Source organism: Rhinopithecus roxellana, chromosome 8 (genome assembly GCF_007565055.1).
Source record: "Rhinopithecus roxellana isolate Shanxi Qingling chromosome 8, ASM756505v1, whole genome shotgun sequence".
Taxonomy (NCBI): Eukaryota; Metazoa; Chordata; class Mammalia; order Primates; family Cercopithecidae; genus Rhinopithecus; species Rhinopithecus roxellana.
Window position 1 is genome coordinate 88,557,720 of NC_044556.1, and position 18,618 is coordinate 88,576,337.

The 18,618-nt window shown below is 39.8% G+C and overlaps 1 protein-coding gene across 2 annotated transcripts in view; it reads left to right on the forward strand.

The window, feature by feature from the left end:
- The window catches only part of DNAH14 (dynein axonemal heavy chain 14), a 575,377-nt gene that overhangs the window by 453,987 nt on the left and 102,772 nt on the right, over positions 1–18,618 (forward strand). For both annotated transcript variants that reach the window (XM_030936505.1, XM_030936506.1), the window contains 4 exons: positions 2,326–2,434; positions 3,145–3,270; positions 13,632–13,726; positions 16,807–16,966. In XM_030936505.1, coding sequence (XP_030792365.1) covers positions 2,326–2,434; positions 3,145–3,270; positions 13,632–13,726; positions 16,807–16,966 — 490 coding nt within the window. The remainder of the gene's footprint in view (positions 1–2,325; positions 2,435–3,144; positions 3,271–13,631; positions 13,727–16,806; positions 16,967–18,618) is intronic.

An 18,618-nucleotide genomic window follows, 5' to 3' on the forward strand; every position in this document is an offset into this window, starting at 1 on the left:
TGTGAAAAGAGACACAAATGCAAAATGATGAGCCAAGTCTGCCTTTTTGGTGGGACAAAAAGCCAGAAGCTGCAGAAGATCTTAAAGGAGATAAGGTTGATATTCCCCCTGTGTGCCTTCAAAGGCTGCGCCTGTCAAGGCAAGGCTGACAGACTTGGCCAGTAAATAAACAATTAGTCCCTGTTGGATTCTGACAGTTTATTTTTTACATGGGCAATGAAAACAAGAGTAACTAACAGTGCCACTCCCCATGTCCTTTGTCTCATGGGATGACAGCAAAATAAAAGGCTTCAGATGACTACAACACAGATAGTGAAACACCTGCTAAGCAGTTTTATAGCCAGCAGTGGTACCTGAGGAAGCATGGGAAGAAACATGAAGCAGCAGACCTCACTGCTAATCAGAATACAGGAGACATTGGAAAACTGTCTTATGACAATCTTCCAGGAAGATGGAGAAATTGGTAGGAAATGGCCTTGTAGCATCTACTCACAAGCGCCCCACATTTTAGTGTTCTAGAAAGATCGGGGTGTCCTGCCAACACTTAGATCAGCTGCAGCCAAGCTTTGTCTATATAACCTATATGGAGACATGAAAGGCTGCCGAGGCACCATGGTGGAACTATTCCCCTCCAAGTCCATCTCCTAAACCTTTCATGTATCCAGCTAATAATTCTGTTTTTAAAATAGCCCACTCCATCAGATACCCTAACCAATTACTCTGATTGGGGCCTGGACCAGATCCATTCCATTTGCCATAGGGAACACTGCATGAGAGTGATCATGACTGTGACTCCCACTTGGAGGATAGACCACAGCCAAGCTCCCTGTCTGGAGCTAAGCCAGTTATAAATGTTATTAATCCAAGTGCATCAAGAGGTATTGGCCATTGCACATTCTCTGTCTCAACTGGCCAGCAGGAAGTCCAGTGCAATGCGATTTTTCATCAGCGCTCGTGCTGGAGAGTGTGAACTAATTTGTGTACCGCAGGTAAGTATAGGCCTGACATTTACAAAAGAAGTAGCAACCTCAATAGCAGCTTTTTGCTAATGTGGGGTCGGGGTCTAATTTTATTAAGTTTTTGTTAACAAGGTCAGGTAGGGCATGATAGATCCAATAACAGGTCATTTTAGAGCAGTTGAGGTAATCTGTGAATATAATAATGAGGCTAAAGAGAATCACATCAGTGATCAGAAAGCTAATCTTGTTCCGTTTCAAGGAGAAGTTGTTCACTCCTGGGATCAGCAGATCCTAAGAGGTTTCTGAGAGTCCTTTGATTAAGATTTTTGTTGGTCAGCAGTTAAATTAAGGATAATGTCAATGGTCTGAGAAAATTGGCCAGATGCCCTACAGGCAAGAGTCAAGAGAGTTTAATGAATCTTCCTCTCACTCCTAACCTCCTGGGATCTAAGGTGTCCCCTCCCCGTCACCCAGGGTTGTAGCTCTCCATTCACAGCTGTGTAATCAGTATGACCAGTCCCTATCACAGTCATTCGCCCCTTTTCCAGTCCTCTTCATGTCTTACCCACAACACAACTCTAGATCACTCAGCAGTTTCTTCCATACGCACCTTGTACTATCCTAGGACATCTTCCACCCCCTAATGGCGTGGGCCATGCAAGGACAATCTTAAGAGCTATCACCTTATATGCATAATCATTATTATCAACATCCGTAACTGGTTATATCCAGCAAGCATATCTCGGTGGCAAACGACAGGTTATAGTCCCCCACTGCTCAACTCTTCTTTGCTACTTGGAAATTTCAGTAGTCCAGTTTCCCAGGGGTAGATGTTGGGGGAGAAAAAGCGAGAAGAGTTAATTATATGGTTTGGGTCTCTTACAGCCTATCTGGTCCTCTTTCCCACCCCAAAACTTACAATTAAATATTCTGTTTAAATGAAAGTTACCCTTATGGAGAATTAGTACATTTAAAGCCCAATTTGCCTGTCTTAAGTGTGCTCCAGTGGGAGCTGAGCCTCAGATGCCCAGTTCTCATTATTAGTTTTTCCTTTGAGTCCATTTTATTTTTAACAGCATCTGTTCTTCATCAAGTTGAGAAATTTCCCCTCTCTTCCTAGTCATCATTAATTTTATCAAATTTTTTTTCTGTATCAATGGATGCTGATGCAGCAGTGAATTTTCTTCTTTATAGCTTGTTAATATAGTGGATTATATTGATTGACTTTGAAATAGTGAGCCAGTCTTGCATCTCTAGAATAAACTCCATTTGGCCATAATTTGAGTAATTCTTTTTATATATTATCAAATTGTATTTGCCAAGTTGTGTTATATCTTACACCTTCTTAATACTTTTTCTTCTTCAGGGATCGCTTCCATATGGGTCTATCCACAATCCTGGAAGCAACCACACTAGTTACAGAAATGCAAGAAGAGCTCTTGATTCTTGGCCCTCAAGTAGAACAAAAAACAAAGGTATGTTTGCTTTGAAATCTCTTTTAAAGATTTTATAGTCTAATATAGAACACTGTTTGAAAGCAAAGGCTCTGATACCTGACAAAGATAGGCTAGAATTCCAGCTTTGTTACCCTATAGTTGTATACATATGAAAGAAATAACTTGTTTTTTTGTCTCAGTTTATCTGTAAAATGAGAACAAAAAAGCAATAACAGCAAAATAGTAACATTATTACATTTTGATAAATAAGTGTAATAGGTATATAGCTAACTGTAGAAGCTTATGTAGAAAGATTCCCTAGTCAGTTAGTTAAATCCATCTGAAATATGCTGTGATAACTTGCAGTCTATCAACTATTCTAAAAACCATCATTCATTTTCACTCTTTGTGTGTAATGCATGAAATATTTACTGTAGTCATCCTAGGCAATATCCCAGTGGCAGACCAATGGAAGAGAGCACCAATGGCAGAGAGCTACCATCAAGCATGGTGGATGACAGAGCTTCTAAGAGGGGGCGCAGCTGAGAGCTGGCCAAATGGTGAGAGCTCTTGCTCTCTCCATTTTATTTGTCTCTTGTTCTCTCTCTCATTTTATGCATCTATTAAATATATTTCAGGCTGATTTTAATAAACTTTACCGTAGTGAAATGAGATATTTGAATTACTCTTTTAGAAAAGAGATCATGTCTCTTAAAATTCATTCTAAGAACAATTATGTGCTTCATTAGGAAACAGAAACTCTAATGGAAAAACTACGGAAAGATTCACAAGTAGTTGAGAAAGTTCAGATGCTTGTTAAACAGGATGAAGAAATTGTGGCAGAAGAAGTAAGAATTGTGGAAGATTATGCTCAGGTAAAATTAAAATATAGTCAATACAAATAATTTGGAGATTTGAAAAAGTATTCCCTAACCTTCAAGTTTGAAAGTCAGACTGACTGGTCTTAAATATATAGTGCCTCAACTATGGTTACTTTTCACTGTAATTCCAACAACTATTTATTGAGTCCCTACTACACACAGGATAACATTAAATGAAAATATGAAGTCCAAACATGCGTGTTCCCTGTCCTTGAGAAACCCACAATCCTAGGACGCTTTTCTGATTACAATAAACAGAAACTCATGCAAGCCATACCAAAAGTATATTTGGCCTTCAAGTGTAACATCTGCAAGAAACAAGGCAGCTCACGAGACTGGGTATTTGGCGTGTGTCACTTCTGTTGCTGACTGAATAATTCTCTTTTTAAATTGATCATTCTCCTCCATACACTCCAGTCAGGGTCTCAGCAGGAGCCAGTGTGGTTTAGCAAATCACTGAATGCTCAACTCTGGTCTGATCAGTAGCTGCTCCTGCTCAGAGCAAGTCGAGAGTAGAGCTTGTCTTCGCTGTACAAAGGTTTTTAATCAAGCAACTCCATCAATTAAAATACATATGTGAGCCTATACTCTAGTATGTGTGTAAATTATTTATAGATAAATTATATCCATGGGCTACTACCATTAGCTAATAGCCCAAAGCTCAATAACAGTGAGCTTGTATTAATAACAGTGATAGACTGGATAAAGAAAATGTGGCACATATAACTGTTATATCCAGTGATAGACTGGATAAAGAAAATGTGGCACATATACACCATGGAATACCATGCAGCCATAAAAAGGATGAGTCCATGTCCTTTGCAGGGACATGGATAAAGCTGGAAACCATCACTCTCTGCAAACTAACACAAGAACTGAAAACCAAACACCACATATTCTTACTCATAAGTGGGAGCTGAACAATGAGAACATATGGGCACAGGGAGGAGACATCACACACTGGGGCCTGTTGTGGGGTGAGGGGCGAGGGGAGTGGACAATAACAGTGAGTGAATATATTCACTGAATAACAGTGAATATAAATACAGATTGCAAATAGTCCTTTCGGTCATTTCAAAATTTTCCTGTTGGTCTCTTGTCATACCTGATTAGCTCATCATTTTTTACCTTGTAACGTGGTTGAAGAAAAATTTATATCAAGAATAAAAGAAGTGTCAACCTGCCTTTTGCTTGTTGTTCACTTGTGCTTCCACTGTTAGCATTGCCTTCAATCCAGTGTTTCTTTCAGACATCTTTTTAAGCTACCTGCCCATGTTTTAGGAGCTAGGTTACAGAACAGGCAAACTAGATTACAGAATAGGCAAATTCCTCACTTGGATACAAGTAAGCTGCAAGGCTTCCAAGTCCTGAGTATTAAGCAAATAGGGGAGGCCCCACTCCTGAGTCTTCTCAGATGGGGAGCTTCCCCTCTTCCATTAAGATGTCACCTGTCTCACTGAGTGATCCAGAACTTCTGTGATGCCAACCATCTGAAGGTGCCACTGTTGATCAATATATTAAATATGAGTACGGGGCCAAGCGGGGTGGCTCATGCCTGTAATCTCAGCACTTTGGGAGGCCGAGGCAGGCAGATCACGAGGTCAGGAGATCAAGACCATCCTGGCCAACATGGTGAAACCCCATCTCTACTAAAAATACAAAAATTAGCTGAATGTGGTGGTGCAATCCCAGCTACTCGGGAGGCTGAGGCAGGAGAATCGCTTGAACCTAGGAAGCAGAGATTGCAGTGAGCCACGATCACGCCACTGCACTCCAGCCTGGTGAGAGCAAGACTCTGTCTAAATAAATAAATAAATAAATAAGAGTATGGCTTAATTTCAGTATTTAATATTTTATGCCAAATAAAAATTAGTATAGAGAAATTCATGGGGTTCGTTGTTGGTTTTCGTTTTGCTTTGTTTTGTTTGGTTTTTTGCCATACCACAAAGGGTAATCTTTTTTTCTCCCTGGCTTCCACACAAAGTCAGATACATTAGGGCCTGGGGCCATATTTTTAAAAAGAATACAAAATTACTAGTACACAATTAGATATGAAAGTAAATATGTACTTAGAATAACTAAAGAAATCACAACAAGATAGAAAATTTTTGAAGCTGACAATTATCACAAACATCACAAAATCTAGAAAATTACCTCACACACTCCTATAATACTTTTTTAAAATTTTTTATTATACTTTAAGTTCTGGGATACATGTGCAGAATGTGCAGGTTTGTTACATAGGTATATACGTGCCATGGTTTGCTGCACCCATTAACATGTCATCCACATTAGGCATTTCTTCTAATACTATACCTCCCCTCGCCCCTCACCCCGCAACAGGCCCCAGTGTGTGATGTCTCCTCCCTGTGCCCATATGTTCTCATTGTTCAGCTCCCACTTATGAGTAAGAATATGTGGTGTTTGGTTTTCGGTTCTTGTGTTAGTTTGCAGAGAGTAATGGTTTCCAGCTTTATCCATGTCCCTGCAAAGGACATGAACTCATCCTTTTTATGGCTGCATGGTATTCCATGGTGTATATGTGCCACATTTTCTTTATCCAGTCTATCACTGATGGGCATTTGGGTTGGTTCCAAGTCTTCGCTATTGTGAATACTCCCGCAATAAACATACGTGTGCATGTGTCTTTATAGTAGAATGATTTATAATCCTCTCTGTATATACCCGGTAATGGGATTGCTGAGTCAAATGGTATTTCTGGTTCTAGATCTTTGAGAAATTGCCACACTGTCTTCCACAATGGTTGAACTACTTTACATTCCCACCAACAGTGTAAAAGTGTTCCTGTTTCTCCACATCCTCTCCAGCATCTATTATTTCCTGACTTATTGATGATCACCATTCTAACTGGCATGAGATGGTATCTCATTGTGGTTTTGATTTGCATTTCTCTAATGACCGGTGATGATGAGCTTTTTTTTCATATGTTTGTTGACCACATAAATGTCTTCTTTTGAAAAGTGTCTGTTCATATCCTTTGCCCGCTTTTTGATGAGGTCGTTTGTTTTATTCTTGTAAATTTCTTTAAGTTCCTTCCAGATTCTGGATATTAGCTCTTTGTCAAATGGATAGATTGCAAAAATTTTCCCCATTCTGTAGGTTGCCTGTTCACTCTGATGATTGTTTCTTTTGCTGTGCAGAAGCTCTTTAATTAGATCCCATTTGTCAATTTTGGCTTTTGTTACAACCGCCTTTGGTGTTTTAGTCATGAAGTCTTTGCCCACGCCTAAGTCCTGAATGGTATTGCCTAGGTTTTCTTCTAGGGTTTTTATGGTTTTGGGTCTTATATTTAAATCTTTAATCCATCTTGAGTTAATTTTTGTATGAAGTGTAAGGAAGGGATCCACTTTCAGTTTTCTGCATATAGCTAGTCAATTTTCCCAACACTATTAAATAGGGAAACTTTCCCCATTGCTGGTTTTGTCCAGTTTGTCAAAGATCAGATAGTTGTAGACGTGTAGGGTTATTTCTGAGGCCTCTGCTCTGTTCCATTGGTCTATATATCTGTTTTGGTACCAGTACCATGCTGTTTTGGTTACTGCAGCCTTGTAGTATACTTTGAAGTCAGGTAGCATGATGCCTCCAGTTTTGTTCTTTTTGCTTAGGATTGTCTTGTATATACAGGCTCTTTTTGGTTCCATATGAAATTGAAAGTAGTTTTTTCTAATTCTGTGAAAAAAATAGTCAATGGTAACTTGATGGGAATAGCATTGAATCTATAAATTACTTTGAGCAGTATGGCCATTTTCATGACAGTGATTCTTCCTATCCATGAGCATGGAATGTTTTTCCATTTGTTTGTGTCCTCTCTTATTTCCCTGAGCTGTGGTTAGTAGTTCTCCTTGAAGAGGTCCTTCACATCCCTTGTAAGCTGGATTCCTAGGTATTTTATTCTCTTTGTAGCAATTGTGAATGGGAATTTGCTCATGATTTGGCTCTCTGTTTGTCTATTATTGGTATATACGAATGCCTGTGATTTTTGCACATCAATTTTGTATCCTGAGACTTTGCTGAAATTGCTTATCAGCTTAAGGAGTTTTGGGGCTGAGACGACAGGGTATTCTAAATGTCATCTGCAAACATACAATTTGACTTCCTCTCTTCCTATTTGAATACCTTTTATTTATTTCTCTCGCCTGATTGCGCTGGGCAGAACTTCCAATATTATATCGAATAGGAGTGGTGAGCGAGGGCATCCTTGTCTTGTGCTGGTTTTCAAAGGGAATGCTTCCAGCTTTTGCCCATTCAGTATGATATTGGCTGTAGGTTTGTCATAAATATCTCTTATTATTTTGAGGTATGTTCCATCAATACCTAGTTTATTGAGTGTTTTTAACATGAAGGGGTGTCGAATTTTATCAAAGGCCTTTTGCGCGTATAATGAGATAATCATATGGTTTTTGTTATTGGTTCTGTTAATGTGATGGATTACGTTTATTGATTTGCATGTGTTCAACCAACCTTGCATCCAGGGATGAAGCCGACTTGATCATGGTGGATAAGCTTTTTAATGTGCTGCTGGATTTGGTTTGCCAGTATTTTTTTGAGGATTTTCACATCAATGTTCATCAGGGATATTGGCCTGAGATTTTCTTTTTTTGTGGTGTCTTTGCCAGGTTTTGGTATCAGGTTGATGCTGGCCTCATAAAATGAGTTAGGGAGGAATCCCTCTTTTTCTATTGTTTGGAGTAGTTTCAGAAGGAATGGTACCAGCTCCTCTTTGTACCTCTGTAGAATTCGGCTGTTAATCTGTCTGGTCCTGGGCTATTTTTTTGGTTGGTAAGCTATTAATTACTCCCTCAATTTCAGAACTTGCTAGTGGTCTATTCAGGGATTCAACTTCTTCCTTGTTTAGTCTTGGAAAGGTGTACGTGTCCAGGAATTTATTCATTTCTTCTAGATTTTCTAGTTTATTTGCGTAGAGGTGTTTATAGTATTCTCTGATGGTAGTTTGTATTTCCGTGGGATGAATGATGATCTCCCCTTTATCATTTTTTATTGTGTCTCTTTGATTCTTCTGTCTTTTCTTCTTTATTAGTCTGGCTAGTGGTCTATTTTGTTAATCTTTTCAAAAACCCAGCTCATGGATTCCAGATGTTTTGAAGAGTTTTTCCTGTCTCTATATCCTTCAGTTCTGCTCTCATCTTTGATATTTCTTGCCTTCTGCTAGCTTTTGAATGTGTTTGCTCTTGCTTCTCTAGTTCTTTTAATTGTGATGTCAGGGTGTCAATTTTAGATCTTTCTCGCTTTCTCCTGTTGGCATTCAGTGCCATAAATTTCCCTCTAAACACTGCTATAACTGTGTCCCAGAGATTCTGGTACGTTGTGTCTTTGTTCCCATTGGTTCCAAATAACTTATTTATTTCTGCCTTAATTTCATTATTTACTCAGTAGTCATTCAGGAGCAGGTTGTTCAGTTTCCATGTAGTTGTGTGGTTTTGAGTGAGTTTCTTAATCTTGAGTTCTAATTTGATGGCACTGTGGTCTGAGAGACTGTTTGTTATGATTTCCATTCTTTTGCATTTGCTGAGGACTGTGTTTTACTTCTAATTATATGATCAATTTTAGAATAAGTGCTATGTGTTGCCGAGAAGAATGTATTTTCTGTTGATTTGAGGTGGAGAGTTCTGTACATGTCTATTAGGTCTGCTTGGTCCTGAGCTGAGTTCAAGTTCTGAATATTCTTGTTAATTTTCTGTCCCATTGATCTGTCTAATATTGATAGTGGGATGTTAAAATCTTCCACTATTATTGTGTGGGAGTCTAAGTCTCTTTGTAAATCTCTAAGAACTTGCTTTATGAATCTGGGTGCTCCTGTATTGGGTGCATATGTATTTAGGATAGTTAACTCTTCTTGTTGCATTGATTCCTTTGCCATTATGTAATGCCCTTGTTTCTCTCTTTTGATCTTTGTTGGTTTAAAGTCTGTTTTATCAGAGACTAGGATTGCAACCCCTGCTTTTTTGTTTTCCATTTGCTTGGTAGATCTTCCTCCATCCCTTTATTTTGACCCTGTGTGTGTCTTTGCACATGAGATGGAGCTCCTGAATACAGCACACTGATGGATCTTGACTCTTTATCTAATTTGCCAGTCTGTGTCTTTTAATTGAGGCATTTAGCCCATTTACATTTAAGGTTAATATAGTTATGTGTGAATTTGATCCTGTCATTATGATGCTAGCTGGTTATTTTGCCCATTAGTTGATGCAGTTTTTTCATAGTGTTGATGATCTTTACATTTTGGTATGTTTTTGCAGTGGCTGGTACCAGTTTTTCCTTTCCATATTTAGTGCTTCCTTCAGGAGGCCCTGATGGTGACAGAATCCCTCAGCATTTCCTTGTCTGTAAAGGATTTTATTTCTCCTTCAGTTATGAAGATTAGTTAGGCTGGATATGAAATTCTTGGTTGAAAATTCTTTTCTTTAAGAAGGTTGAATATTGGCCCCTACTCTCTTCTAGTTTGTAGGGTTTCTGCAGAGAGATCCACTGTTAGTCTGATGGGCTTCCCTTTGTGGGTAACCCGACCTTTCTCTCTGGCTGCCTTTAACATATTTTCCTTCATTTCAACCTTGGTGAATCTGAGGATTATGTGTCTTGGGGTTGCTCTTCTTGAGGAGTATCTTTATGGTTTTCTCTGTATTTCCTGAATTTGAATGTTGGCCTGTCTTGCTAGGTTGGGTGAGTTCTCCTGGATGATATCCTGAAGTGTGTTTTCTAGCTTGGTTCCATTCTCTCCATCACTTTCAAGTACGCCAATCAAATGTTGGTTTAGTCTTTTCACATAGTCCCATATTTCTTGGAGGCTTTGTTCATTCTTTTTCATTCTTTTTTCTCTTATCTTGCCTTCATGCTTTATTTCATTAAGCTGATTTTCAATATCTGGTAGCCTTTCTTCTGCTTGATTGATGCAGCTATTGATACTTGCATATGCTTCACGAAGTTCTCATGCTGTGTTTTTCAGCTCCATCAGGTCATTTATGTTCTTCTCTAAACTAGTTATTTTAGTTAGCAATTACTCTAATCTTTTATCAAGGTTCTTAGCTTCCTTGCATTGGGTTAGAACATGCTCCTTTAGCTCAGAGGAGTTTGTTATTACCCACCTTCAGAAGCCTACTTTTGTCAATTTGTCAAACTCATTCTCCATCCAGTTTTGTTCCCTTACTGGCAAGGAGTTGTGATCCTTCAGAGGAGAAGAGGCATTCTGGGTTTTGGAATTTTCAGCATTTTTCTGCTGGTTTTTCCTCATCTTTATGGATTTATCTACCTATGGTCTTTGTTCTTGGTGACCTTCAGATGGAGTTTTTGTGTGGTTGTCCTTTTTGTTGATGTTGATGCTATTGCTCTCTGTTTGTTGGTTTTTCTTTTAACAGTCAGGCCCCTCTTCTGCAGATCTGCTGGAATTTGCTGGGGGTCCACTCCAGACCCTGTTTGCCTGGGTATCACCAATGGAGGCTGCAGAACAGCAAAGATTGCTGCATGCTCCTTCCTCTGGAAGCTTCATCCCAGAGGGGCACCCACCAGATGACAGCTGGAGCTCTCCTGTCTGTTGACCCCTGCTGGGAAGTGTCTCCCCATCAGGAGGCATGCAGGTCAGGGACCCACTTGAGTAGGTCTGTCTCTTAGCAGAGCTTGAATGCTATGCTGGGAGATCCACTGCTCTCTTCAGAGCTAGTAGGCAGGAACATTCAAGTCTGCTGACGCTGTGGCCACAGCCACCCCTTCCTTCAAGTGCTCTGTCCCAGGGAGATGGAAGTTTTATCTATAAGCCCCTGATGGGGCTACTGCCTTTCTTTCAGAGATGTCCTGCCCAGACAGGAGTTATCTGGAGAGAGAGTCTGGCTACAGCGGCTTTGCAGCACTGAGGTTGGCTCTGCCCAATCCAAAATTCAGGGTGGCTTTGTCTACACTGTGAGGGGAAAACTGCCTACTCAAGCCTCAGTAATGGTGGATGCCCCTCCCCCCACCAAGCTTGAGTCCCAGGTCATCTTCAGACTGCTGTGCTGGCAGCGAGAATTTCAAGCGAGTGGATCTTAGCTTGCTGGGCTCCATTGGAGTGGGATCCATTGAGCAAGACCACTTGGATTTCTGGCTTCAGTTCCATTTCCAGGGGAGTGAATGGTTCTGTCTTGCTGGCATTCCAGGCACCACTGGGGTATGAAAAAAAAACTCCTGCAGCTAGCTTGGTGTCTGCCCAAACAGTCGCCCAGTTTTGTGCTTGAAACCAGGGCCCTTGTGGTGTAGGCTCCCAAAGGAATCTCCTGGTCTGTGGGTTGTGAAGACTGGGAAAAGTATAGTATCTGGGCCAGAATGCACTGTCCTTCATGGCACAGTCCCTCATGGCTTCCCTTGGCTGTGGGAGGGAGTTCCCTAACCCCTTGTGCTTCCCGGGTGAGGTGATGCCCCATCCTGCTTCAGTTCTCCCTCTGTGGGCTGCACCCACTGTCTGACCAGTCCCAATGAGATGAACCGGGTACCTCAGTTGGAAATGCAGAAATCACCCACCTTCTGCGTTGGTCTCACTGGGAGCTGCAGACCGGAGCTGTTCCTATTTGGCCATCTTGGCCCAATCATGCCACAATCCTATAATACTTTTTTGTACATTTTCTCACCACAACTCTGTGATCATTTCTTCATATTATAGTGATTTTGTAATATCATTTCCTAAAAAATCTTTAGCATAATTGATCAAATGTATTTTTCATTTCTGATAGTTTAGAAGTTTCTTCCAACTTTATAAGTTATTATTGACAGTGACACGAATATTTATAGGACTGCTATTGCATTTGATATAAGCAGCAATGGCTTTTCAAGAGTTCTTGTGCAGTGATTAATTTCAAATACTGTTTGAATCAATGACATTCATTAACCAGGTTTCCATCAATGTTCCCATTATAGCAGTGTTTTCTGATATTTATGTCAATAAATATCATTAATGTCAATATTTCTTGAAAACGCAGCAAGAACTTTAAATTCTTCCAATGTGATCATATGATTCATTCTTCTTCATTACTTGGATAATTAGACAAAACAAGAGCCACTTCATTACTTACATTCTAAATTTATTTTTTCATTTTAATAAATTTTTGCTTTTGGGTATGACCTGAAATTTTTCATTATGATTTGCTCCTAACCTCTACTGATTTTAGCACTCACCTTTATTTCATATTTCACACATATTTATCTTAATTATATACATGTAAATAAAATTTTTTAATTCTAAAATAAGGCACCTCTCACATATCTATATAAGAAATCTGTAATTTCTCACTTACTTCATTGAAACACTCCAAAACATCTTGCCAAATGCAGTAAGTATTTCTTCAAAACCCAGGAATTCTGATGAATTTGATTTTATACAATTCCCACTAAAAAAAGGGGAAAAAAGTACAGCAGATTTAGAATAGTATATACTGCTTATCAAGTATACTCAAAATAAAGCTTCATTTTGCAAAGGTGTCAATGAAAATCTAACCCTCCACTTACAATTTTATACATCTAATAAGTGGAAATATTTCCACAGAGTAGCTTCTAGACCCATACATTGTAAATCTCGTCTCTCCTATACTAACCTGTGGGTTACTTCTGGCGCCAGACCCTATAGGACAAGTTTCTATTACAATATGACCTCTGGACTTAATGTCACCCCACTGGGAAAGTTAGACCAGCAGAAAACAGAAGTATTTCTGGAAGTCATTTCTATTTCAGACAGCTTACATAGCTTTATTATATAGGGAAGTAACTGTGCGCAATATAAATGTAATTCCCAACTGAACTTTTTAGCCAGATCCCAAAATGTCCACAGCCACTACAGTACCTGATGTGACAGGAAACCTGACAAAGAGTGAGGCAAAATGCAAAGAGAAATCGTTCCTAATTGATTGCAGTTCAAATGTTTTACTTTTGCAAAATGAAAACATATGACCCTGCAAACATAATAGCAGGGCAGCTTGCACAGCCTTGGAAGGAGTGTGTGCAAGTGAGAGGCTGAAGTTTAAGCTTCGTAGCTTCACACTAATTCTACTCTTAACCGGACCATTCCTCAAAAGGGCATTGTTAATTCTACACTGAGTCTAAGAGGTAAGGCAGGAATCATTCAGTGTTTTTGCTTCCCATGTATACCTTCTCATCAAGGACTGAATCATACACATTTTAGGACTATGATACACATTTCCAACAGTACAAGCATGTGTGCGCATATCTAAGTCATAGAAGATGCATAACTTATGGGCATTGTAAAAATATCAAATTATATTTTCCAAGTTCAGCATACAAAAATTTTAAATATGCAACTATATTGATTCATATATATTTGGGGACCTATATTTTTATTGCAGAAAACTGCCAATGAACTAAAAAGTGTGCTGCCAGCCTTAGACAACGCAATTGTGGCTCTGAATGCCCTGGATAAAGCTGATGTCGCTGAACTAAGGTAACTCTCCTAAGTTTCTTTTGAATTGGAACAGCTCAGAAAAAAACAAATTCATGTTTACTAAGCCTATATTCCATTTTTAGCTTATATACTAAGCCTATATTCCATTTTTTAATATTGGTTTAAGATTTTTTACCCATCTTGGTTAAGTGTTCATTCTGTATGGTATATACTGTATCTTATCAATTTTATGATGCCTTCAATTGTAAGGCTTATCAGTACTTTTTGTATCCTTAAGAAAAAATGCTGCCAGTTAAACTATGACGTGCTGTTTGCTATAAACTGAATCTCAATCTCTTTGATGTAAAAATGTGCATCTTAAAATTGACAAAATACAATATACAGTGAGCAAGAGGGAGTATCAGGAGATGACATTAGAGAAGTAACAGGGGCCAGTTCTTCCCCAGCACAGCCCCCATGTACCTCATGACTTTGTTCCAGAAGGTTCTATTCTCTTAGCTGTTTTTTCTAGCAGATATTCCATAGAGAGTGATCAGTTCAAATTCCCTGTAGCCTAGTTTCTGAGGGCCAGTGTGTCATAGTGGTTAAGCACATGGGCTCTGATACCAAGCTTCCTGGCTTGGAATCCTGGCACTGCCACTTTCTAGCTATATAAGCCCCTCTGTGTCTGAGCTTTCCTTTTGTGCAACAGTGATTGTAGATGTTGAAAGGACTGAATGAGTTAATACAGGTAAAGTACTTGTAACAGAGGCTGGAATAAGGCAACTGCTCAATAAAGGTTACTTTCATGATAAGAAGTTTCCTCTGATCAAGTAGGCCCTTTTCCCTGCCCTAGTAGTACTACAAAAGCTAAGAAAACCAGCCTTGTCTTTGAACTCCTTGAGTATGTCTTGTTTGTTTGCTGTTTGTTTTTAAAGATCCTCCTTTGTTATATTGCTAATGTGTATTTTACTTTGCTCACTCCAAAATGCCACACAAATCAGGATGCCTTGTCAAGGTTGCTTCTAGACCAAGGTTGCAAATCAGATAACCTAATTTCCATTGCTATTCTTGGGCATGCAGCAGAGGCATCTAGCAGATGCACAGCTTAGTCCATTCTCTTTCCAAGCTGCTATTTCTATCATCAAAATGCCAATGATTGCCCCATGATAGTTTCATCCTTTGCCACTTTGCAACATGAACCACTAGAAGCAGGAAGTAGACAGTAGAAAATGCAGATTGGAGAAAATCAGGAAAGATCCAAGACAGACTACTTCTGTGAAGTAATAAAGAATTTCAAAGCAAATTTCCAGTAGACAGGTCTCACTTTGAATCAAATATTTATTCCTGGAAAGTGGCACAAAGATTGAACTACAGTCAATTTAAGCCTGTTTCCCCTTTAATTTAAATTAAATTTCCTAGGTAATACATTTTATCCTAGTATTATATTCACATCATATTTGTTTTAAATAGAGTCAAACCTGGGTAAAATTGAGGAAAGGTTCCTTATTGGAGCGCTCACTTCTCCTTTGTGGACCTTTTCTCTTTTCCTAGTTCCTTGGTTATCTTTCTCATTATTTCAAAAAGGCCAAGCTGATAATCTCAGAAAAGCAACCTGAAAAATTATTTCAGAATAAGGTGCTAATGACTGAGTTATTCAATCCATTTGAAAATGATCTTCATTTTAAAATTAGACTGTTAAAGAGACTAAACATTAAATCAAATGAACACATAGGTTAGAATTTCTAGTTGTACAGACACTGGGACCTACCTAAGGCTGGAGGATGGAAGGAGGGAGACAGTCAGAAAATATAACTATTGCGTACTGGGCTTAGTACCAGGGTGATGAAATAACCTGTACAACAAACTGCCATGACACAGGTTTACCTGTATAACCAACCTGCACATGTACTCCTGAGACTAAAATAAAAGTTGAAAAAAAATTCTAGTTGTGAAATTCAAGGCAGGGGACCTTCTTGGTAAGCCCTTTGGATAATGTCATGCATATAAAGTTGGCTTGGTTTCCTTCCTTCTTTGGGAAGTCTGTGCGATTTTCACTTGGGGATGCTCATTACCCTGTGTGGACCTACCCTGCCTTGTTCCAAGTTCCAAATGCTGGTGCACAGCAACCATCACCCCCTTGTGATTTCTCTTTGAAACTTGCTTCTTATAAATGTTATTCTGACCCTGACTTTCCAAAGCATCAACTTCTTACCTAACAGTCCAGTGGCATGTCAACTGATTAAGACATAGTGAAGAGGCAGCTTCCAATGTTTCAATAATAAATACATTATTAATGACTTGAAGGACAAATTCGCATCCACCCTTCCTCCCCTGACTGTTTTGTCTGTGACTTTTATGGTGGGAATTTTAGATCAGGAAGAAGAAACGACAGCATGTGTTTAAGGGGAGTTGGCTGTTACACTACTTCTTAAGTCATGAGAATAGGGCTGACTCCAAGCGCATACACGTGTACAGTGTCTCTGTGAAGTAGTCATCAGTAAATCAACCCTGGACTGAAATAAGAGAGAGGTTTCTATTTTTAAATAACTCTGCACCGAAGACTTTTCTTCTTCTTTTTTTTTTTTTTTTTTTTTTTTGAGACGGTGTGTCTAGCTTTGTTGCCCAGGCTGGAGAACAGTGGCATGATCTTGGCTCACTCCAGCCTCCGCCTCCTGGGTTCCAGCGATTCTCCTGCTTCAGTCACCAAGTAGCTGGGACTATAGGCACCCGCCACCATACCCAGCTAATTTTTTTATTTTTGTAGAGACAGGGTTTCGCCAAGTTGGCCAGGCTGGTCTCAAGAGATCTGCCCACCTCAGCTTCCCAAAGTGCAGGGATTACAGGCATGAGCCACCATGCCCAGCCCAAGACTTTTTATAATAAAACTAGCCTCTAACTCAGAGGTAGTACTTATTTAAGTTTTATGCATTTCATCTTCCTAAAACTATGATATCCTTATATTTAAGATACCCAATCTTTAAAAAATACCTAAATAATTAAATAGCTATATGTTGACAAATAGTTTTCCTTATCCAAATGTGTGTTAAAAAATCTGTGTATATTGTCTTCTGAGATATTTACAGGGTGCATTTCATTTTTAATTGTGAAGTTGATGAGATTTTCATCATCTATTACAGAGTATACACACGGCCTCCCTTCCTCGTACTGACTGTCATGAATGCAGTGTGTATACTTCTGCAAAAGAAACCTAACTGGGCAACAGCAAAGTTACTTCTTTCAGAAACTGGTTTCCTGAAAAAATTGATTAACCTTGACAAGGACAGCATACCTGATAAGGTAAAAAGTTGATCTGTAATTGATGCATCTCATATTTACAGTGTGTAGGATCAAACAGACCACCTGCCATCTAAATTGTTCTACTCTTAGATGGAGAAACTATTCTCTAGGAAAATAGCTCTATTCTTCCAGGCAAGAGAGGAGATGCCTAGTTGGATATGGAAAATAAATCCCAGTCTGAGAAAAATTTCATTCTGATTACGGCTCCCAAAAGTAGATGAGAAATACTGTATATCTAACTCCAAACTGTGTGTGATACCATTTAGAAATAGAGGTGGACCTGTGGGTATGTGACACAGCTAGGGTAGAGAACATCCTCAGAGAGCCCCAGTGTGCCCCAGGTCACATCACCATTACTGACCAGACAGACATTTGAATAGGGACTGTGCCTTGCCAATATGCCGCCTGGGGGACAGAAGGAAGAGGATGGTATTCCTAGTCACCTCACACCTGAAGTGCACAAGGAGACTTCAGAATTTTTAGACATCAAATTCCTAAAGCTGGAGAAAGTTAATCTGTTTTGTTTTTGTTTTAAAAGTTTCTTTTGGCCGGGCGCGGTGGCTCAAGCCTGTAATCCCAGCACTTTGGGAGGCCGAGACGGGCGGATCACGAGGTCAGGAGATCCAGACCATCCTGGCTAACACGGTGAAACCCCGTCTCTACTAAAAACTACAAAAAACTAGCCGGGCGAGGTAGCGGCGCCTGTAGTCCCAGCTACTCGGGAGGCTGAGGCAGGAGAATGGCGTGAACCCGGGAGGCGGAGCTTGCAGTGAGCTGAGATCTGGCCACAGCACTCCAGCCCGGGTGACAGAGCGAGACTCCCTCTCAAAAAAAAAAAAAAAAAAAAAAAAAAAAAAAAGTTTCTTTTTAAAAAGTATAGCAAAGCTACTGCAACAACAGTAGCAATAGCAGGATGTTTATAACAAAGACTTTTTCTCTCCTGGTACTAGGTTTTGTTGTTGTTGTTTTGTTTTGTTTTTTGTTTTTTGTTCGTTTTTTTTTTTAAGACGGAGTCTCGCTCTGTTGCCCAGGCTGAAGATCTCAGTGCACTGCAGCCTCCACCCCCTGGGATTCAAGCGATTCTCCTGCCTTAGCCTCCTGAGTAGCTGGGACTACAGGTGCCCACCACTATGCCCAGCTAATTTTGTATTTTTAGTGGAGACAGGGTTTCACCACGTTGGCCAGGCTGGTCTTGAACTCCTGAGCTTGTGATCTGCTCCCCTTGGCCTCCCAAAGTGCTGGGATTACAGGCGGGAGCCACCTTGCCCAGCCACTAGGGTCATTTTTGTACCCAGGCGTGTGTCTTTGATTCTACTATTAAAGATAAGTTAATTTTTTTTTTTTTTTAGACAGAGTCTCACTCTGTGCACTCGCTGGAGTACAGTGGTGTGATCTTGGCTCACTGCAACCTCTGCCTCCTGGGTTCAAGTGATTCTCATGCCTCGGGTTCCCCAGTAGCTAGGATTACAGGCGTGTGCCATCATGCCCAGCTAATTTTTGTATTTTTAGTAGATACAGGGTTTCACCATGTTAGCCAGACTGGTCTCAAACTCCTGACCTCTGGTGACCCACCCACCTTGGCCTCCCAAAGTGCTCGGTTTACAGGCATGAGCCACCATGCCCCACCTGAATATTTAATATGAAATAAAATT